General features: G+C 39.6%; 1 protein-coding gene across 1 annotated transcript in view; it reads right to left on the reverse strand.

Moving 5' to 3' along the window:
- Positions 1 to 253: 253 nt before the first annotated feature.
- LOC126188294 (serine/threonine-protein kinase VRK1-like) overlaps positions 254 to 24,603 on the reverse strand; it is a 73,954-nt gene continuing 49,604 nt past the window's right edge. Inside the window, exons 9-13 of the mRNA XM_049929881.1 lie at positions 22,205 to 22,383; positions 12,749 to 12,843; positions 5,584 to 5,877; positions 4,336 to 4,598; positions 254 to 1,015 (exon numbers count right to left, since the gene is read on the reverse strand). Coding sequence (XP_049785838.1) covers positions 927 to 1,015; positions 4,336 to 4,598; positions 5,584 to 5,877; positions 12,749 to 12,843; positions 22,205 to 22,383 — 920 coding nt within the window. The 3' untranslated portion in view covers positions 254 to 926. The remainder of the gene's footprint in view (positions 1,016 to 4,335; positions 4,599 to 5,583; positions 5,878 to 12,748; positions 12,844 to 22,204; positions 22,384 to 24,603) is intronic.

Genomic DNA, 24,603 nt, shown 5'->3' on the forward strand with positions numbered 1-24,603 from the left:
TATATTACTAAATGAAAAACTGTAAATTTCTCAGAAAATATGGTAATGAGACTTCAAATAAAGAGAACACAATGGAGGCTATTTCATCCCTGTAGCCTCACTTATTTCAGTGTAATTTCAACATATATCTAGCTTTCTCTCCAAGAAATGAGACAGTAAAGAACATTTTATATGAAATATAGGAAAGTGTCAAGGGCATAGAGACACTGGGTAAATACTATCAAGTAAAATAAAGAACTTAAGTACAGCAATATATTATTAAATGTAAAATTTATTCTGAATATATTAGACAAAAAAGTAAATTTATTACTTAGTCCACAATTTAACTATTTAGCTAACATAAAGCTTACAGAACACACAATAAAATGCAGCAGTCATGAAATTCTTTTCCTTTTTGATGCCACAGTTTTTGTTACAGTATATTGCACAGAATGCCTCCAGATTCCTGCATTTCTGTAATGCAAGCAACCCAGGAATATAAAAATCAGGACGCAGTAGAGCGAAAGAGCATTTAATGCCAGAATACTGTTTTACATGATAAATTACACAACTGAATATACAACAGCGCGCACTAGTGTATGCGTGTGAACGTATGCGTGCTAGTCTTGAAATATTCCTAGTTTTAGATTTGTACAATAAAAAAAGCCCCCTAACCCCCCCAAACACACACACACACACACATACACACACACACACACACACACACACAGTTATGTCAAGTTTAACAGCGCATTTGGTTAAAGTCCAAAATGCTGCTGAAAATCTCACTCGGATCACTCACTTATTTGTCCATCATATAGTACACATATTTCAAAACTAGTGACACTTTATAATGTATGTAAATATCCACATCACATACCACATTCACAACACACAGTAGTCAATGGAGTGCTATCAACAATCAGTTTTTTTTATAAAAAACTGGACTACATCAGTAATGAACCATTTCTTAACACACGGGGACGTATAGGCAGTCTGCTTCTCTTCTGTGATACATCAAACAGTTTCTTCTCACCTACAGAAAAAAAAGAAGAGTACACATACATCATTGACATTTTGGAAGGTAAAACAAAAATCCAAAATAGCAATTTACCAATAAACATTGATTTTTTTTTGTTTTTGTTTCCCCAAATCAGGTATGAAATGACTACTCACTTGTGTATAAAACAGGTGACATCTGTACACCTTCAAAAGAAGTCCTTTTTCGGGGTATCAAACAATATTGTCCCTATTCCCATATATGATGGTGGTGGTGGTGGTGGTGGTGGTGGTGGTGGTGATGGTGATGATCATGGTGGATGTGGGGCACTCTACCATTCCCTTTTCTGTTTGCTGATAAACAATTGAAGATAGGATAAAATTCAAGATGAGGCAAATTGGTGGAAAACGTTTTGTTAATTGTGTCTTTATGAATGAAGATGTTATCTTAAGACACACAAATTGTCACATCCAGCACCACAGAAGTGCATGCTGTAATGAAACAATGTTTTACAGATGGAATACAGTAATAGTAACTCCATATGGGTCAATGACCTGGTACAAGTCTTTCAAATGGATGCCACGAGGTGAGTTCTTTGTTCCTAACCTATCCTGGCAGTCTTACCACAGAATTAAGACCCACAGTTTAACAGGGAATCTGAATCACGAGGGGTTCCTGGTGAATCTTCAAATCACTGAGAGATGATGTCTATGTTAACAGTGAACAAACGTTTCCATAGATCAATCTGAATTTCATACTGCAATCTCTGTTTTCAGGCAAGTGCTTTACTATTAGACCATCAGGCCTGACAAATACAGTAATCATATTTGTATATCTGCTTGTCAATGTGTGCCTCCTATACAAATCATTTTTAAAGAAGGAAGTTCAATATTCACACCAAAAAAATTAAAAATTTTCCCCTCTTCAAAACAAAATACTGTTCCCAATTGATCTTTTGTGATCTGTTCTGCAATTGGCATACCAAATCACCAACCTTTTTTTTTTTTTTTTAATTTCCTATTATCATCACACCACTTACAAAAGATGTGCTAATCACTTGGGAGATATGGTGATACTGAAGGTAACAAACAGAAATTTAAAGAATTTTTTTCATCTCTTATGAATTTTTGTTGTGAAAGTGTAAGGTATTTTAAAATTATGTTGCAATCAGTATGAACCAAATTTAAGGTGTAAGTGTAAGGTATTTTAAAATTATGTTGCAATCAGTATGAACCAAATTTTAACTTTCTGAAGCTTACAACAAGGGAGTATATGATAAAATATTTAGCATTTGCCACAAACTTCTGCTGCAACATACTTCAGATTGGTTCAAATGGCTCTGAGCACTATGGGACTCAACATCTTAGGTCATAAGTCCCCTAGAACTTAGAACTACTTAAACCTAACTAACCTAAGGACATCACACACACCCATGCCCGAGGCAGGATTCGAACCTGCGACCGTAGCAGTCCCGCGGTTCCGGACTGCAGCGCCAGAACCGCTAGACCACCGCGGCCGGCAACATACTTCAGATGTATGGGGTGTGCGAGGGGAGGGACAAATTGATTTATGAAATGTAAGAAAGCAAAATTTTAAGTCATGGATGAAGATTCATGAATAGCCCTTGCTTGCTGACTGACTGACATATCTGACACAGGATGTGGGGGGCAGGGGGCTATGCAACACTGCACAAGTGAGGCAACCTGTAAGAGATGACAGCAGTGAGGGTGGTGTAGAACAACCAGCAGAGATGATGATGGCAGAATTGACAGAGAGGTTAGGAGGGAGGCTGTGGTGGGGGAGGAGGGGATGGAGGAGATGCAATGAGGATAGACTGGTGTGCAAGTGCTGCAGGCAGCAAAATGTGTTATTGAAAATAGATGAAGCAGCGCACGAGGTCTCTCCAAAAAATTCTGGAACTTTGTCCACAAAATTTTTCTACACTTATCTTTTACTTATTGTGCATGGTCTCCTTCGAAACATTCTCCTCCACAGATGATACACCACCATTTCCACTTCCGGAAGCAGTCTTGGTATACCACTTGCTGGATCGTGTGGACCGCCGTCTGTGAATTTTCTTTTATCTTGTCTATCATTGCAAATCTCTGTTCTTTCAAGGGGTTTTCAACTTTGCAAATAAAAAAAGTCAGAAAGGGCCAGGTCTGGAGAGTAAAGAGGATGAGGCAGCACAGTGATTTCATTTTTTGTGCAATAGTCATGCACCAAGAGGAATGAATGACTCAAGAGCCATGGGACGAACTTGGCGGCAACAAGGTGCATTCCAAGATTCTGTTTACGGATTTCATGATATGATCCAACTGAAATATTACATTGTTCTGCAATGTCTCAGATAGTCAGTCTTCAATTAGCATGCACAATTCCGTTGATGTTCCTGACTTGAGTGTTGTCAGTAGATATCGAAGGGCATCCCGAACGAGGGTCATCTTTAACTGCCATCCGACCATTCTTGAACCATATGAACCATTCGTAACACCAAGTATGGCTTAAGCACTCATCACCGTAAACTTCCAGTGTCATTTTGTTTGTCTCTATTAAGGTAATCTTGAGTTTCAGCAAAATTTAATGCAGATGCTTTGCTCCTCTAGTTTTGCCATCTGTAAATTCCCGAACTGTGCGACACAACATTCTACTCAATACAGCAATGAACAATAACTAACAGGCATACAAGAGTGAAACTTCCGGCAGTTACACATTAAACACTTGTGTGTGCAGGGATGTGAACAGCATTTCACTCCAATGCACAACTGGTGCAAAATTATGAATGTTCCAGAATTTTTTGAACAGACCTCTTATTAATGCTTTAAGAAGATTACAAATTATGAAGATGTGTGTTAAGGCTTAGTAGCTATTTACAAATCCAAAGAGGTCAAATGGAGCCGTATGTGGCATACAGTTACAACAAGGTATTGTATGCATTCAAAGTACAGTGTAACCACAACATTTCTTGTCAAGCCTTGGTGACATTTCTACAAAAATCTAAAAGGCATCATCCAAGCTCCAAAAGACTTCTCTGTGCCACAGTTTTTGGAAAAAGACTATTTGTTGACATTTTCTCTGACTGCAGCCCACTTACAAAAGACTTATTAAAAACCTGTCCCAGGGTGCATATCTTTTGTCTTCCCCAAAAGTGTGAGATTCAGACTACTGTATATATTTGAAGATTGTGCTTTGAGATAAGGTGTAAGAAGTGATAAGGCAAACAGGAATTTGCATCTTAAATTTTTATGCTGCCTCTATTATGGCAAAAATTTTCAAAAACAACTCTATACCATTCACCAATAAAGGACATAGGTTCGAGACAGTAATCACAACACTTTTACATACAGGAAACTCACCATTACAATTCCCGTCAACTAAAGACAGGCTGTACACTGCCTTCCTCTTCTTTTTCTTCTTCTTCTCATTTGATTTGTAGGAACTGGAAGCTGCTCTGGATCGTGTTACTCGCATACATTCTGTGCTTTCATCTGAGTCACTTGAAGCTCTCATTCTCTCAATCTCTTGTTGCTGCAACTCTTCTCGTCTCCTTAACACTTGTTCCATTGCTGGTGTTAAAGCAAATGGATATACTGACTCTTCTGATGGACTGCTACAGCGGCTGTAGAAATGAATTGTTAATGACAACTAACTTTCTACCATAACCATAATGTTAACCAAAAAGTGAAAGTATCAACTCAGTTAACTGCACTTATCTGAAGTATCTATTAAACAGGTCAGTTTCTCTAAACCATCATTGAAAAACAAATGACAAAATTTGTATTTCCACATGCAGGCTTCCGGAATTCCCTATGTTTTATGGCCAATGCAAATCTGAATTGTATTTCTGTCCCCATCTATTTATATTTTACTATTTGCCAGAAGCTACTTCTGTTTCTAACAGCTTTATAACGTCTGTACATATTATCCTATAAAACTAAATTGTACGTTTCTAATCATTTCTTTGTGATGCAAATCAAATCAGAGTTTAATGTTAGCATTTCACTAACATCCTTCATAAATACAGGATGCCCAAATCAACTAAATTTACAAAGTACTTCAGTACCTTTAACAGCCTCAGTCACAAAAATAAGACAGTATCAACTTTTCTGCTGTAATTACAGCTATGTTCTGTTCTACTGCAATACAAATAAAAACAGTACTACGAGAACTGTAGTAAAATATTCTAAATTTTGTGTCGGTAAAACTGGCTTAAAAGGCTGTTTTAGATAAATAAAGTAAATACTGCATACTCATCCACAATATTTAGCTTATTATCAATATGAGTGTTAAAAAAATCCCTCACTCCCACCCCCCTCCCCCCACCACCACCAAACAAGCAACTACACAAACAAATCATTTAATGGCAAAGTGTTAGCCAAATGGCTCTAAGCACTATGGGACTTAACATCTGAGGTCATCAGTTCCCTAGTCTTAGAACTACTTGAGCGTAACTAACCCAAGGACATCACACACATCCATGCCCGAGGCAGGATTCGAACCTGCGACCGTAGCAGCAGCACAGTTCCGGACTGAAGCGCCTAGAACCGCTCGGCCACAGCAGCCACCCAAAGTGCTAGGCCTTGAAAGTAAGGCATTCAACTTACCTATCACTTCGGTTTTTCCTAAGCACTCCAGTTACTTGCGATGAAGTTCTTTCTTGCATTCTTGCCATTACCTCAAGCATAGCTGGTGTTGGAATACCTGGGTCTTCAGTCTTGATTGACACCTGCTGGTCAAATGGCTCAGGATGCCTAACTTTAGGAACTTCAAGTTTTGTCACATTGTTCATATTTTTGCGAGCTATCTGTGGTTTCTTCTCTGGATGTGAAGAAAGGATTTTCTCCCAGAAAAACTGATGAGATCGTAAAACAGGTGCTGCTGTTGAATTTCGGGTCATTCTGCAAGAAAAATATTTTTCTAGTCATTTTTCAATCAAACACAAAGTGTTATGTGAAATGACCATATACATATGAAAAATCAAATCAGATTGCAAATAAATTGAAGTACTAGCACCTAACAGTGAGACCCACAACAACAAAATCTGGCTCAAGCAGTGGCTAATGCCACTACTTTCACAAATGCAACATGACAGTTGTTTCAAAGATGAACAATCAGTCAAGGTTCTTAAATGTAAATTGAAAAAGAAATTAGGGAGGGAGGGGGAGAGAGAGAGAGAGAGAGAGAGAGAGAGAGAGAGAGAGAGAAAGAGAGAGAGAACCCATCTACCCATAAAATGAGGCATAAGACAATACAAAGACGTCCGAAGATAGTATAAGAAACACAGGAGAATCATGTGGAAACACTAGTGTTACATGGATACTGGCACCATCAACCACACGGATGAGGAAAAAGTAGTGTTACATGTATACTGGCATCATCAACCAGATACGAAATGTATGCTACAGAGCTCCCCCAGCATGCTGGCACACACAATAATGTGTTTGGTACATTATAGTTTAAATGATGTCTATACACATTTCTGTTACTTCTACAACAAAAATTATTTTTTTTAATAATGTTGACAGGATTAAACAATCTACAGCAGGTGGGTGCACATGCTCTCTCTCTCTCTCTCTCTCTCTCTCTCTCTCTCACACACACACACACACACACACACACACACACAAGATGATGAAACTGTACTGAGAGACAATGTGATTAATGGCTACATTTTTTACAAGGACTGTAATGCTTAGCAGATCATTTCATAATTACACACTTCTAGCCTACAACCCAGGTGGCAAAGCCCCCATGCATAACTGCACAGATCCTCTGCACAAACACACACCTTACCACACAGTTAACTCCCAGCAGTGCATACAAACTAGTTCTATGAGCATATTGACCATGTTTCACAACAAATAATTCTATGATATTTCCATGACACTTTTATACATTAAAGATGAACAGTGTTAAAAATAAGCTGTAACATATAAAACTGACAAACATCATAAAAATAAGGCTGGTTGCCCTCATGCTTGATAATGTTTATAATGTTGAATTAACATAACTTTATGTAAAAACATAGAAAGTATACTTAATATTTTGTTATCATCCCCATATCTTTGTGGGAAAAAAAGATTTCTAGATTTCAATAAATTAGGAAAAAGGAGGTCATTTAAACATTTTTTTTATTTATAGACTATCACCCACTCCCATTCAATGGACAAAATCCTTTTCCTTTCCTCTAATTGTCCTGTAGTGCAGTGAATATTACCATAACATGTATTACCCTGTGTACTGCAGCAGGGAGGTGTCACACGTTTATAAACAATACTAGTGTGACTGACTACACCATGTAAAAGCTAGGACCTAATTGGCAAGCTCAAGCTAAAAGTGGCTTTCTAAGTAAACCGTCCAAAGGATACAAAAGTGCCAGTAAGTTGCGTACTATGCATGCGTAAGTGTTTCTGAGAGACACCGGTCAGGGGTTGGCTAAATGTTAGAAGACATTTGACCAAGTTGGCAGATAGAACAAGTGGGATGGAACCAATGTCAGCTTTTACTTAGACAGCAAGCTTGGCAATTACACTGTCAGAAAAAGAACAAGTGGGATGGAACCAATGTCAGCTTTTACTTAGACAGCAAGCTTGGCAATTACACTGTCAGAAAAAGAACAAGTGGGATGGAACCAATGTCAGCTTTTACTTAGACAGCAAGCTTGGCAATTACACTGTCAGAAAAGCAAATTGCAAAACCAAGGAGGAATTGTGCAACATTAAAGAAGGTAAAAAGTTGGTGTGCATGTTTCTAAACGTGAAAGATAGTGTCTATTCTAATTTCATGACAGTTGCATAAGAGTAGTGCTAGTAGCTATACTGTAAGGAAGCAAATTGGGTGTGCTTTACACACACGCTGTAACGGTCGTGAGCATTAGTTACCATAAAGATTGGACATGGTGAGCTGAAATTAGTCAAGAATGTCTTTAACGCAAGAAAAATGTCATTGTCAACGTCTCACCGAGTTTGAACGAGGTCATATAATAGAGATACGAGGCACTGGATGTTCCTTCTGCTTTTACTGCAGAGAAATTTGGCAGGAATGTTGCCACTGTACACGATTCCTGGCATCAGAAGTCACAACAATGTATGGTCAGAAGAACACCGGGCTCCAGATGGCCGTGTGGCACCACCGAAAGGAAAGACCTTGGCGTTCAGTGTATGGCTCTGGCACACCATACTGTGTCAGCGTCAGCAATTTGAGCAGCAGTTGGCACCACAGTGATACAACAAACTGTTAAAAATCAGCTACTTCAAGGTCATCTCTGAGCCAGATGCCCTGTGGCATGCATTCCACTGATCCCAAACCACCACCATTTGCGACTTCTACTATGTTGGACGCCAGGAGTTATGGTCTGAAGTGTGATTCTGTATGACAGGAGGAGCACTCTCATGGTTATCCCCTTGCACCGTGACTGCAAATTTGTACGTCAATCCGGTGATTTGACCTGTTGTGCTGCCATTCATTAACAGCATTGCAGGTGTTTTCCAACAGGGCAATGCTTGCCCACAAACTGCTGTTGTAAATCAACATGCTCTACAGAGTGTCGACATGTTGCCTTGTCCTGTTCAGTGACCAGATCTGCTTCTAATCGAGCACATATAGGACATCGTCGGACAACAACTTTAACGCCAATGCAACAAGCATTAGCCACCCACTTATTGACCAATCAAGTGCAATAGGCATGAGACTCCATCCCATAAACTGACATACAGCACCTGTAAAACACAACGCATGCACATTTGCATACTTGCATTCAACATTCTAGTGGTTACACCAGTTATTAATGTACCAGCATTTCACATTTTCAACAGCTTATCTCGCACTTACATTAACCTGTAATATTGCAATGTTAATCATTTAATATGTTACCTACACAAATGTATTCCTGAAATTTCATTATTCTGCATTTTTAGTGTTGCAATTTTTTCCATCAGTGTGTTTCCGATTCACAATGAACACTTCAATTATGTGAAAGAAGTTTTATGGGAAATTAATAATGTAGGGCCAATTGATGGCTGGAGTCAGTACAGTTTTACCTGTAATAGACAGCCCTCCAGAGGAATTACAGTAATTACACCATTTGACAGATGCCTCCACAACAGAGCACTCCAAGTGATGCAAGCATACCGAAGCAATGAGAAAAAAGCTGCAAGAAGCCTGACTGAATCTTACACGAACTATTGACAGATGCGAGAGACTATCAACAAATCACATCTGTAATCCGAGAGTGCACATAAAAGTTATACGGAGTTTCTGACAACTGTCAAACTGTAATGCACATAACAGGAGATAGCACCAGTTATTCAAGAACAGATGCCACAGTCTTTCACCGCAATCTCTCTTGCCAGGCAAACCTGTCTTGCAAGTTGAAATCGGACACCTCAGAGTTATGCCGCAGACTTCTCAGCAATCCCCAAGCAACTGACTACTGCCAAGAATAATGTCACAGTTTAGAACAGATATTTTGGGAAGGTAGAATAATACGTGGAAGTTTCCTTAATGGTGTGCTTCTGGATGTACTGCCAAATTGTTTCCTTGTAAGGCACAATATTTTGAGAACCGACACATCCGTCTTCTTCAGGAGCTACAAGTCTTGGTGTTATGTGTACTTGTTGCCTGAACACCTACCAGAATGAACTATTGTTGGTCTTATTATTTTCCCATGCCACTTCATCTTCTATTTCTCTTTTTCTCACAGCATGCTTTATCCCATCTTACCACGCAATCTTCAGTTTTCCTCTTCTTCTTCTCTCCTAAGGGCAGTACATCAAGATCTTCTTCAGCCATCTGTCATTTGCACTGTACGTCCATACCTTGTGATTTGCCGTTCTCTCTGTGATTCTTTCCCTGATCATTTTATTTCTTACATGGTCTCACTGAGATATTCTGCACAATATTCTGGGAAAGACCATTTCTACAACTCTCAATTTGTTTTTATTTTTCCCATTCAGCCCCAGCATTCACATCCATAGGTTGTTACAGGCTCTACAATACTTCTATGGAGCATCATCTTTACTTTCCAACTTACCTTGTAACACCATAATAAGAAGGTTTAGCTTCTGCATTGCTGCTCTTCTGTGGGCTATTTGTTGCTCTATTTACCAATTACTTGTTCCATCTCCTGAAAGGATGCTACCCAAATATTTAAATTTTTCTTACATCTCTTGATATGCTGGCCCACTAGTGGTGAGTTTCCTACTTTTTGTCCACTGCATAGGAATCCAGTCTCTTGAAAATTTTCTTTTAATCCTCACTTATTATACTAATAATTTTCTTAGCATAAAGCAATGTAATCTTCTTCACTGGGCACCACTACCCAACCATCTGCGAAGTACAAGGCATACAAGCATGAATCCTTTTTATTCAACTGTCTATTCCTGCTCAATTCCTACTCCACAGGTCTAAGACTTTCTGGAGGTGTATATTGAACAATGTAAGAGGTAACCCGCATTCCTGTTTTTTATCATTTTCTTACACGGCCTCACTGAGATATTCTGCGCGATCTTCTGAGATAGATTGTTTCTTTTGTAATCCTGAAAGGCAGTAAAAAAATTTTATTCCCCACTTTGATTATACATGCTGTAAACTTCTACTGATTGCATATACCGCTAACATGTCTTTTCCATCTCGTTCCCCTCAGAACTATAAACTTTCTTGAGCAGCACTGTGCCATGAGCCTTCTGGAGATCTATGAACACCAAATGCCTATTCAAATTCCTTTCCAGTCTCCTTGCTATTAGTTTAGAAAGTAAAAAGGTTGTCATTACATTCTTACTATATTTCTTATGAATTTGACTTCTTGTTGTTGTGGTCTTCAGTCCTGAGACTGGTTTGATGCAGCTCTCCATGCTACGCTATACTGTGCAAGCTGCTTCATCTCCCAGTACTTACTGCAACCTACATCCTTCTGAATCTGCTTAGTGTATTCATCTCTTGGTCTCCCTCTCCGATTTTTACCCTCCAATGCGAAATTTGTGGTCCTTTGATGACTCAGAACACGCCCTACCAACCGGTCCCTTCTTCTAGTCAAGTTGTGCCATAAACTCCTCTTCTCCCCTATTCTATTCAATACTTCCTCATTAGTTACGTGATCTACTCATCTAATCTTCAGTATTCTTCTGTAGCACCACATTTCGAAAGCTTCTTTTCTTGTCCAAACTAGTTATCGTCCATGTTTCACTTCCATACATGGCTACACTCCATACAAATACTTTCAGAAACGACTTCCTGACACTTAAATCTATACTCGATGTTAACAAATTCCTCTTCTTGAGAAAAGCTTTCCTTGCCATTGCCAATCTACATTTTATATTCTCTTTACTTCGACCATCATCAGTTATTTTGCTCCCCAAATAGCAAAACTCCTTTACTACTTTAAGCCTCTCATTTCCTAATCTAATTCCCTCAGCATCACTCGACTTAAATCGACTACATTCCATTATCCTCGTTTTGCTTTTGTTGATGTTCATCTTATGTCCTCCTTTCAAGACACTGTCCATTCCGTTCAGCTGCTCTTCCAGGTCCTTTGCTGTCTCTGACAGAATTATAATGTCATCGGCGAACCTCGAAGTTTTTATTTCTTCTCCATTGATTTTGCTACCTATTTCGAATTATTCTTTTGTTTCCTTTACTGCTTGCTCAACTTGCAGATTGAATAACATCGGGGATAGGCTACAACCCTGTCTCATTCCCTTCCCAAACACTGCGTCCCTCTCATGTCCCTCGACACTCGTAACTGCCATCTTGTTTCTGTACAAATCGTAACTAGCCTTTCGCTCCCTGTATTTTACCCCTGCCACCTTTAGAATTTGAAAGAGTGTATTCCAGTCAACATTGTCAAAAGCTTTCTCTAAGTCTACAAATGCTAGAAACCTAGGTTTGCCTTTCCTTAATCTTTCTTCTAAGATAAGGCATAAGGTCAGTATTTCCTATACCAGTAGCATTGCCAAATTGAGATTGTTATTTGTCATACAGATATACGTATACAATTAACAACAATATATACATACACATTAAGTCCAAAAAGAGTATGCGAGAGCTCTGTCTCAACTGACCTTACGGAGTGATATCAAGAATCAAGAGAGATTGTCAACTGCAATGTTGTTAGAGTGGCAACATCTCTTGGGACATTCCCCTACAGCATGGCCAATGGTCTGTTCTGGAACTTCACAGTCATGCAATGAGGTGCCCGAGGAACTACACAGTCACACAATGGGTTGTCCAAGAGTTCCCACTTGTACATGAAGGAGTTAGTTCTTCTGTGTATACTATATCAAGTAAATTTAACACTTCTGTGACAAATTGCAGGAAGCAATGATTGTCACATACCTGCCAGTCAATATTAGTCAAGCGATACCTTCAGGTTCACTACATTTTTCCTCTAAAACATGTGAAATGTCTAATTTCCCTGTACACTACTGAATGAGTCTTCAAAAAAGAATGAAGTTACAGTAAGTGGAAAGAGATGGGGAGGCAGCTGAAACAGGACTAATACAGCAACTCATCACTATCTGCCCTTGCACAAACATATCTAACAGTAAGTTAGATCAAACTAAGTTATTTCCTCCACCGTGAAATATTTATTACACTCTTTTTCGAATGCTTTAATGTATATCCTTCAATAGTGTGTTTAGATCAATCACATTTTCGTAAATTTTGCATGTCCTATTTATATGAACAACAGTAACAATCCAACAATAGAATACACAGTTTCATATAAGACTACTATCCGCTCCATAGCAAGAATTATACTTCAACATTACATACCTGTTGAAATTGTGAGCAACACATGGTTGTCTGTAAATGTTTCTGAACGGCTTCTTTGGTTTAAAACCAATGTTTTCTGGTTCTTCAAAAGAGCACTGCAACAAACATTTGTAACTATAAAACACATGCAGTTGCGATCACACTTTGCTATCTCAGTAATTAGCCTTTCTATTTTATATGTCTGAATTCACTTCTGAATAGAATGAAAAGCTTCGCAAGTGTTCCACTGAGCACCAGGATTGGATTGAAGGCCACTCAAAGGGTATGTACAAGTATTTAGGCATCATGATACAAAAGCTCCAAAGTTGAAACTATAATGAAAAAAATAATGTGAACACAGCCTAAAAGGAGTAAAAATGATCACTGCAGGTAATCAGAAACAAATTCATTCATACATCATATGAAGAGAAACTTCAGGTATTCTAGATTACTTTGTACAGTGATTCAAAATTATGTTAACAATTAGAATGCTAATATACAGGGTGGTCCATTGATTGTGACCGGGCCAATATCACATGAAATAAGCGTCAAACGAAAAAACTACAAACAACGGAACTTGTCTAGCCTGAAGGGGGAAACTAGATGGCACTATGGTTGGCCTGCTAGATGGCACTGCCATGGGTCAAACGGATATCAACTGCGTTTTTTCAAACAGGAACCCCCATTTTTTAATTACATATTAGTGTAGTACGTGAGGAAATATGAATGTTTTAGTTGGACCACTTTTTTCGCTTTGTGATACATATGACTCACAATTTTAGACGAACAGTTGGAACAGGTAGGTTTTTTAAATTAAAATACAGAACATAGGTACGTTTGAACATTTTATTTCGGTTGTTCCAATGTGATACAAGTACCTTTGTGAACTTATTATTTCTGAGAATGCATGCTGTTACAGGGTGATTACCTGTAAATACCACATTAATGTAATAAATGTTCAAGAGGATGTCCGTCAACCTCAATGCATTTGGCAATACGTGTAAGGACATTCCTCTCAACAGTGAGTAATTCGCCTTCCGTAATGTTCGCACATGCACTGACAAAGCGCTGACGCATGTCGTCGGGCGTTGTCAGTGGATCACGATAGCAAATATCCAACTTTCCCCACAGAAAGAAAAAGAAATCGGAGGACATCAGATCCAGTGAACGTGCGGGCCATGGTATGGTGCTTTGATGACCACTCCACCTGTCATAAAATATGCTATTCAATACCGCTTCAACCGCACGCGAGCTATGTGCCAGACATCCATCATGTTGGAAGTACATCGCCATTCTGTCATGTAGTGAAACATCTTGTAGTAACATCCGTAGAACATTACGTAGGAAATCAGCATATATTGCACCATTTAGATTGCCATCGATAAAATGGGGGCCATTTTTCCTTCCTCCCATAATGCCGCACCATACATTAACCCGCCAAGGTCGCTGATGTTCCACTTGTCGCAGCCATCATGGATTTTCCGTTGCCCAATAGTACATTTTGTGCCGGTTTACGTTACCCCTGTTGGTGAAGCCATCACCAAGCAATTCCTGGTGCATAGAAATATGGTACGGGTGCAATTGATGTTGATGTAGCATTCTCAACACCGACATTTTTGAGATTCCCAATTCTCGTGCAATTTGTCTGCTACTGATGTGCGGATTAGCCCCAACAGCAGCTAAAACACCTACTTGGGCATCATCATTTGTTGCAGGTCGTGGTTGTTGTTTCACATGTGGCTGAACACTTCCTGTTTCCTTAAATAACGTAACTATCCGGCGAACGGTCCGGACACTTGGATGTCGTCATCCAGGATACCGAGCAGCATACATAGCACATGCCCATTCGGCATTTTGATCACAATAGCCATACATCAAGATATTGACCTTTTCCGCAATTGGTAAACGGCCCATTTTAACACGAGTAATGTATCATGAAGCAAATACCGTCTGCACTGGTAGAATGTTACGTGATACCATGCACTTACACGTTTGTGACTATTACGGCGCCTTCTATCACAAAGCAAAAAAAGTGGTCCAAATAAAACATTTATATTCCTTTACGTTCTACATGAATATATACCGTATTTACTCAAATCTAAGCCGCACTTTTTTTCCGGTTTTTGTAATCCAAAAATCCGCCTGCGGCTTAGAATCGAGTGCAAAGCAAGCGGGAGTTCTCAAAAATGTTGGTGGGTGCAGCCACAACTAACTTCTGCCGTCGAATATATGTAGTGCTACACAGGCATGCTTTGTAGGCACTAAGATAAATACTGGCACCAAAATCTCTGTGTCAGTAAATAAAAAAAAAGTGGAAGACGAGCCTTTTTCCTCCGCCCACAGTTTCGACCACTGCATTTTGGTACATTATCCAACAAAGTAAACGCAAATTCTGTATTGTTGATCTTTGAATGTAGCAGCATTTCAATGTACTACGAAAATCCGACTGGCAAGACTGTTTGGGATGTTTGTCAATATGGCCAACTCTACGTTCTGAATTTTTTCCTACCTGTGAGAAGAGATGGTTGCTAATAGGAACTTTTATGAATTGTGAATCACATGCAGTATTCTCTTCGCCATAAGATTAATACGAATATAAACATTTTGCCATGTATTGTTTCGTGTTTGCTACTATCTCATTTAAATCCTGTCTGCCTAATAAACTACGAAACTAACGTGAGACAACAGCACAGCAAACGCGGAAGAATATACATATCATGTTATGTTTATATTCATATTATTCTTATGCCTAATAGTGATACAGTCAGAAATGAAGCACGGCAACTGACTAGATTTTTAAATCTAAGATGACTCTCATTTCTGTGCAGAATGTAATGAACTAAAGAGGCGCCTGCGAAGATTTTCAAACGGAGAAAAATTTTCGCTAAAATTTCGTTCAGAACATCATCCATCATACGTAGTCTACTATTTTGTTCTTGTTGATCATTATCAAAGAAAGCAGTAAAGTAAGTAACAACAAATGTTTCGCTAATGAGACGATTCCTCTCTATTTTTTATTTGTAAGCGGCGGTAGCGCGCACAAAAGCAAGCCATGCCGCGAGCGGCGACAGGCCGTAAACACGCACTATCAGAATGCGACAAACAATGCATGACACAGTACAGTAATGCATTTTCAGCTTAGAGTGACATAAACACCTATAACAAAGAAAACGCCTCTTATCAGATCAAAGAAAAATAAGCAATCAATTCAAACCAGACGAAGCACGTAAAAAAGGAAGGATATCCGTATAAATACGGACGGAGCGCGTGACGCGTAGCAATGGCTGCCTGGTAAACCGTAACTGCTAAGCTTACGACTCAAACCAAACTACTGCAGCTGTATCGTCATTCATTCGACCTAAATTGTGTCTCATACTACAATTAGACGAACTTTGTTTCGATTTGGAGGTGCGACCTAAAACTTTTCTCTCCCCTTGAATTTCGAGTCTCAAATTTCAGGTGCGACGTAGATTCGGAAATATTTTTTTTCCTTGATTTTGAGTCTCATTTTTCAGGTGCGGCTTAGATTCGAGTGCGGCTTAGATTCGAGTAAATACGGTAATAAAAAATGGGGGTTCCATTTTTTTTTTAATTAAAAAAAAACGCAGTTGATATCCGTTTGACCTATGGCAGCGCCATCTAGCAGGCAAGCCATAGCACCATCTGGTTTCCCTCTTCAAGCTAGACAAGTTTCATTCGTGGTAGTTTTTTCGTTTGACACTTATTTCGTGAGATATTTGGCCCGGTCACGATAAATGGACAATATTTTGTTTGAAACATTAGATAAAAACAGCATCTGAGTGGAATGAGAGGAAGCGCAGTGGCTCGTTTCAGAGTGTGTATATTCTTACCAAATGAGAAAGTGATGGTATATTGATAGACACAATGAAAAACACACAAATTTCAAGCTTACGCAACCCAAGATTGCTTCATCAGCAAAGAGGGAAGGAGAGGGAAAGACGAAAGGATGTGGGTTTTAAGGGAGAGGGTAAGGACTCATTCCAATCCCAGGTGCGGAAAGACTTATCTTGGGGGAAATCTTGGGGGAAAAAAGTGACAGGTATACACTTGCGCACGCACGTGCACACGCACGCACGCACGCGCACACACACACACACACACACACACACACACACACACACACACACACACATCCATCCGCACATATACAGACACAAGCAGACATATGTAAAGGCAAAGAGTTTGGGCAGAGATGTCAGTCGAGGTGGAAATACAGAGGCAAAGATGTTATTGAATGACAGGTGAGGTATGAGTGGCGGCAACTTGAAGTTAGCGGAGGTTGAGGCCTGGTGGGTAACGGGAAGAGAGGATATATTGAAGGGCAAGTTCCCATCTCCGGAGTTCTGATAGGTTGGTGTCAGTGGGAAGTATCCAGATAACCCAGACGGTGTAACACTGTGCCAAGAGGTGCTGGCCGCGCACCAAGGCATGTTTAGCCGAAGGGTGATCCTCATTACCAAAGAACGCTGTCTGCCTGTGTCCGTTCATGCAAATGGGCAGTTTGTTGCTGGTCATTTCCCACATAGAAGGCTTCACAGTGTAGGCAGGTCAGTTGGTAAATCACGTGGGTGCTTTCACACGTGGCTCTGCCTTTGATCATGTACACCTTCTGGGTTACAGGACTGGAGTAGGTGGTGGTGGGAGAGTGCATGGGACAGGTTTTACACTGGGGGGGGGGGGGGGGGGGGGGTTTACAAGGGTAGGAGCCAGAGGTTAGGGAAGGTGGTTTGGGGATTTCATAGGGATGAACTAAGAGGTTACCAAGGTTAGCTGGACGGCGGAAAGACACTCTTGGTGGAGTGGAGAGGATTTCATGAAGTATCGATCTCATTTCAGGGTGGGATTTGAGGAAGTCGTATCCCTGCTGGAGAGCCACATTCAGAGTCTGATCCAGTCCCGGAAAGTATCCTGTCACAAGTGGGGCACTTTTGTGTTTCTTCTGTGGGAGGTTCGGGGTTTGAGAGGATGAGGAAGTGGCTCTGGTTATTTGCTTCTGTACCAGGTCGGGAGGGTAGTTGCGGGATGCGAAAGCTGTTTTCAGGTGGTTGGTGTAATGGTTCAGGGATTCAGAACTGGAGCAGATTCGTTTGCCATGAAGATCTAAGCTGTAGGGAAGGGACCGTTTGATATGGGATGGGTGGCAGCTGTCATAATGGAGGTACTGTTGCTTGTTAGTGGGTTTTAATTGGTCAGATGTGTGAAGCTGGCCATTGGACAGATGGAGGTCAACGTCAAGGAATGTGGCATGGGATTTGGAGTATGACCAGGTGAACCTGATGGAACCAAAGGAGTTGAGGTTGTAGAGGAAATTCTGGAGTAGTTGTTCACTGTTAGTCCAGATCATGAAAATGTCATCAATGAAAGTTTGGTACAGATTTATGGATGACATCTTCATGATCTGGACTCTCAGTGAACAACAACTCCAGAATTTCCTCTCCAACCTCAACTCCTTTGGTTCTATCAGATTCACCTGGTCCTACTCCAAATCCCATGCCACTTTCCCCGACGTTGACCCCCATCTGTCCAATGGCCAGCTTCACACATCCGTCCACATCAAACCCACTAACAAGCAACAGTACCTCCATTATGACAGCTGCCACCTATTCCATATCAAACGGTCCTTTCCCTACAGCTTAGATCTTCATGGCAAATGAATCTGCTCCAGTCCTGAATCCCTGAACCATTACACCAATAACCTGTAAACAGCTTTCGCATCCCGCAACTACCTTCCCAACCTGGTACAGAAGCAAACAGCTAGAGCCACTTCCTCATCCCCTCAAACCCAGAACCTCCCACAGAAGAACCTCAAAAGTGCCCCACTTGTGACAGGATACTTTCCGGGACTGGATCAGACTCTGAATGTGGCTCTCCAGCAGAGATACGACTTCCTCAAATCCCGCCCTGAAATGAGATCCATCCTTCATGAAATCCTCCCCACTCCACCAAGAGTGTCTTTTTGCCATCCACCTAACCTTCGTAACCTCCTGGTTCATCCCTATGAAATCCCCAAACCACCTTCCCTCCCCACTGGCTCCTACCCTTGTAACCCCCCTGGTGTAAAACCTGTCCCATGCACCCTCCCACCACCACCTACTCCAGACCTGTAACCCGGAAGATGTACACGATCAAAGGCAGAGCCATGTGTGAAAGCACCCACGTGATTTACCAACTGACATGCCTACACTGTGAAGCCTTCCATGTGGGAACGACCAGCAACAAACTGTCCATTCACATGAACGGACACAGGCAGACAGTGTTTGTTGGTAATGAGGATCACCCTGTGGCTAAACATGCCTTGGTGCATGGCCAGCACATCTTGGCACAGTGTTACACCGTCTGGGTTATCTGGATACTTCCCACTGACACCAACCTATCAGAACTCCGGCGTGTGCGCGCGCGCACGCCCACACACACACACACACACACACACACACACACACACACGTGTGTGTGTGTGTGTGTGTGTGTGTGTGTGTGTGTGTGTGTGTGGGCGCGCGCGCGCGCGAGCGAGTGTATACCTGTCCTTTTTTCCCCCCTATGGTAGGTCTTTCCACTCCCGGGATTGGAATGACTCCTTACCCTCTCCCTTGAAACCCACATCCTTTAGTCTTTCCCTCTCCTTCCCCCTTTATTGATGAAGCAACCTTAGGTTGCGTAAGCTTTAAATTTGTGTGTGTATTTGTGTGTGTTTTGTTGTGTCTATCAACATACTATCGCTTTCTCGTTTGGTAAGTTAACAGCATTTTCGTTTTTTATATATATTTTCCCATGTGGAATGTTTCCCTCTATTATATATAATGAGAAAAGCAGCTACTCTGAAACAAGCCACTGCCCTTCCTCTAATCCCACTAAGATGCTTATTTTATTTAATGTTTCAAACAAAATATTTATATAACTTTACACATATTGCTATCCATTCTATATATACATGCAAAGCATTATCTGTTTAACACAGATTTACATGGAATTTATCAGAAGTCCAAATATTCTGATACTGTGTAGGAGTAGCTGCTGAGGTATTATTTTACTTTCTTTTTCAACACATGGGATTTTCAGTTTCCTGTCTGATGTCTACTGGCAACTTGTTATGGACTCTTGCAGCAGTATACAAAACTCTATTCTGAACCCTAGACTGGGACATGTAGTCTACATGGATTTTAATTTTATCTCTGCTATTGTGTATGTGTGAAGTCTGTTCTTCCGAACACGTTTTTTATAGACAGGTGCTTTCTTCCATCTACCAAACTCAGTTTTTTGTTAGAGTGATCTACAGTAGCCAGTTAAGTCAGTCAGTCAGTCAGTCAGTCAGTCTCATGTTCCATGAATCATTTTGCATGATATATCATAATGAAGTGGAATTAGTCATTTTACATTCACATTGAAAATTAACGTGTAAATATGGTTACACGCTGAACAATCATAATTTTTTAAAAATAATTTACAGATGTGACTTAGTAATACCTATCCACCACATTTTACACATTACAATAATACAAATTCTTCTACGGAATAGGAGTTATCAAGGAGAAAATTTATCTGTTTGCTTTACATTTTACTTTGCAGCCTGCCAGATATTTTATGTCACTAGGTAAGTGATCAAAAATTTTAGCTGCATCACTGTGTGCCCCTTTTATGCTGAAGACAACTTAATGTGGAGTAATGACTATCGTCTTTCCTTCTGCTATTGTACTTGTTTACATTATTGTTCCTTTTGAACTGCAGTGGATTATTTACAACGAACTTCATGAGGGAATATGCCATGAAGCTGTAATCAGAATGCCAAACTCAAACAGATGTCTATAATATGATTGAGGGTTAGCTCCACGTATTATTCTTACAGCATGTTTTTGAGTAATTAAGAATTTCTTTCTTCAAGAGTAGTTATCCTAGAACATTATTCCATATGACATTATTGAATGAAAATACTGATCTGTCTGTTCCCAAGATTTGCAATGATTCTAAGTGTAAATGTAGCTTAACTAAGTTGTTTTAGGAATTGCAAAATGTGCTATTTCCATTTTTAATTTTCATCAATATGGACACCTAATAATTCTGAAGTTTGCACCCTATTTATTATTTCCTCACCATGGGTTACACTTACTACTACTGTAGTACCCCCTTGCAAAACTGAATACATTGTCTTTTTTAAATTGAGCTGAGGACATTTGCAGAAAACCAGTAATAGTACTTTTACGAATACTGCTTACCATTTCTTTCTTTTTGTACGCTTAGATTGATTACAATACTAGTATCATCTGCAATGTTAACTAATTCTGCTTGTATATTACATGGAAGATCAATTACATAAATGAGGAAAACTAATGGACCTAATGAGCCTTGGGGGAACCCCATGTGTGATTTCTTCCCAGTCAGAATAATATCCCCGGATTACATTTGCTGATTCCCTATTACTTTTTTTTTTTTTTTTTTTTTTTTTTGTTACTTATGACATAATCCACTGGCTGGTTATACCATAAATCCCACTGACTTCAATTTATCCAGTAGAATAGTATTATACACACAGTGAAGTACCTTAGATAGGTCACAGGAAATATCAACTGGCTCTATCTTATTATTTAATTATTATTACAATTATTTTAGCAGATTATGGTTATGATATGAGCAAACTCAGCTGAAAATTAAGTACAGAATCCTATAATTCCGTTTCACTCACTCACCCACTGTAACTATTTAGGCTATGTTTTACACCTATTATGCAGTAACCTATTTCTTCTGCAGTTTGTTTACAATGGTTGTATCCCATGAAGGGTCCCTCCCACCATGAACTGTTGTTCCCAGTATTTATTTATCAACTGCACGGTCAACTATTCTTTCAAACTTAAGTCACAGTTCTTCTGAATGCTCTTCTCCAGAGCTATATGTTTCTAACTGCATACTGACCTATGACACTACAACATTTTTACTTTGGTGAACATACAAAGCCTTCTACTTTTTTAGTTGCCTTTTTACATTGATAATCACTGTTGTTTCAATTGCCTAATGGTAACTATCAGTTTCAATGTAGCTGATTTGTCTCGAGTCCATTTGTTGCTATTCAATCCCATATTTTTCCATCATAAGTGAGGTTCCAAACCATGTGTGTTACATAGTTCTCAGAGAACACATTCAGTAATATTTTGCAGTACTACTTTTAATACCCACCACTTATGAAACCTTAATTTTCCCTTGGACTGTTTGATGATTCATGTTTCCTCCTATGATGACTGTATAAACTGAAAACTTATGTACTAGTAAATTTACACACACACACACACACACACACACACACACACACACACAGACAGACAGACAGACAGAGAGAGAGAGAGAGAGAGAGAGAGAGAGAAATTTTTTTACAGAAACAATTTTTCAAAGAAAACGAACTGACTTGAGGATGAGTAACTATAACTGTGAAATTCATGGCATATTAATAAACATCATAGACAAATAATTTACCTTTTTCTTTTTGATCTGTTTCATCCTAGGAGAAACAGATAACCCAAATTCCAGTTTCCCATCATCCACATACCCCGCATCTGTAATGCCTTTACGCAACAGTTTTCGGCAATAACTGTAGTCAGGACGTGTGTCAAACTCCAAACTTGCAACGTATTTTAGATACTGACTTATAACAGCTGAAACAGTAGAGAAGTACATGTTAACTGATTATATAACATTACTTTAAAACATAAAACCAAATGTTTGGAGTACAGTTTCTTATAAGTTAAAGTAGAAAAGCACATGTAAGAAATACTTCACAGGAAAATACCAACATTAGGGCGATTTCATCTCAAATCATACAGGTCAAGAGTGGATGTGTCACATCACTATTTCAAAGTTTGTTGAAAAAAATATATGTTGAAGTTTACATAATACCTCTCCAAAACTACAATATTTTGACTTTCTGATCTGTTAAAACATTACAGACCTCTCTAATGAGAGTGTCTGTGAAAATGTCATAACAAAAGGGAAAACTGAAAAATTGTAATAAAGAAACCAGAAGTGAGAGAGATCTGAATTTATTTTCAATAAATACTCAGTTCCCAAAACTTCAAGACATGATTAATACATATACACTTCTGATCTTTTTCATTTTTTGGAAAAATAAACTATGGGAATTCGTAGTTTTTTGTGAACTTCAAAATTATGTTTCGAAAATATGAAGACACAGGATTTTAACTGTCTTGAGAAATGATAAAAGTGGAAAGACTGCTAACTGTCAGCTATGACATTAATGCATGAACTTCTTAAACTGTCGAGATATTTGTACACAAAGATGAAAAAATCTGAAATTTTTTGGTTATTTAGAAATTATTTTCTCCAAAATCCCCATCATAAATACTCTAAAAATTTCACGATACATTAGATGGTCATTGTACTTAGGGAATGTACAAGCAGAGTGGGCTATATCGTCTATACGAAATGTGAGAAATTTTTTAGGTAGACCTAGCTTTATGGTATTTCTGTATCAAAATAATTACTTTACAACATTATAAATGAGTAGGAAAGCAATTCACAATTTTGTTCGAAAACATTTTATAATAAAAATGAGAATAGAATATTTATACCCATTCTTCTTTTTGTGATAATACAAATTGTAACAATATTATGAAAAGGAAAGTTGCTACTTACCATATAGCAGAGATGCTGAGTCGCAGATAGGCACAACATAAAGACTGTCACAGTTGTGCCTATCTGCGACTCACCATCTCTGCTATACATCTACATTCTACATTTATACTCCGCAAGCCACCCAACGGTGTGTGGCGGAGGGCACTTTACGTGCCACTGTCATTATCTCCCTTTCCTGTTCCAGTCGCGTATGGTTCGCGAGAAGAACGACTGTCTGAAAGCCTCTGTGCGCGCTCTAATCTCTCTAATTTTACATTCGTGATCTCCTCGGGAGGTATAAGTAGGGGGAAGCAATATATTCGATACCTCATACAGAAACGCACCCTCTCGAAACCTGGCGAGCAAGCTACACCGCGATGCAGAGCGCCTCTCTTGCAGAGTCTGCCACTTGAGTTTGTTAAACATCTCCGTAACGCTATCACGGTTACCAAATAACCCTGTGACGAAACGCGCCGCTCTTCTTTGGATCTTCTCTATCTCCTCCGTCAACCCGATCTGGTACGGATCCCACACTGATGAGCAATACTCAAGTATAGGTCGAACGAGTGTTTTGTAAGCCACCTCCTTTGTTGATGGACTACATTTTCTAAGGACTCTCCCAATGAATCTCAACCTGGTACTCGCCTTACCAACAATTAATTTTATATGATCATTCCACTTCAAATCGTTCCGCACGCATACTCCCAGATATTTTACAGAAGTAACTGCTACCAGTGTTTGTTCCGCTATCATATAATCATACAATAAAGGATCCTTCTTTCTATGTATTCGCAATACATTACATTTGTCTATGTTAAGGGTCAGTTGCCACTCCCTGCACCAAGTGCCTATCCGCTGCAGATCTTCCTGCATTTCGCTACAATTTTCTAATGCTGCAACTTCTCTGTATACTACAGCATCATCCGCGAAAAGCCGCATGGAACTTCCGACACTATCTACTAGGTCATTTATATATATTTTGAAAAGCAATGGCCCCATAACACTCCCCTGTGGCACGCCAGAGGTTACTTTAACGTCTGTAGATGTCTCTCCATTGAGAACAACATGCTGTGTTCTGTTTGCTAAAAACTCTTCAATCCAGCCACACAGCTGGTCTGATATTCCGTAGGCTCTTACTTTGTTTATCAGGCGACAGTGCGGAACTGTATCGAACGCCTTCCGGAAGTCAAGGAAAATGGCATCTACCTGGGAGCCTGTATCTAATATTTTCTGGGTCTCATGAA

This window comes from Schistocerca cancellata, chromosome 5, assembly GCF_023864275.1.
Source record: "Schistocerca cancellata isolate TAMUIC-IGC-003103 chromosome 5, iqSchCanc2.1, whole genome shotgun sequence".
Taxonomy (NCBI): Eukaryota; Metazoa; Arthropoda; class Insecta; order Orthoptera; family Acrididae; genus Schistocerca; species Schistocerca cancellata.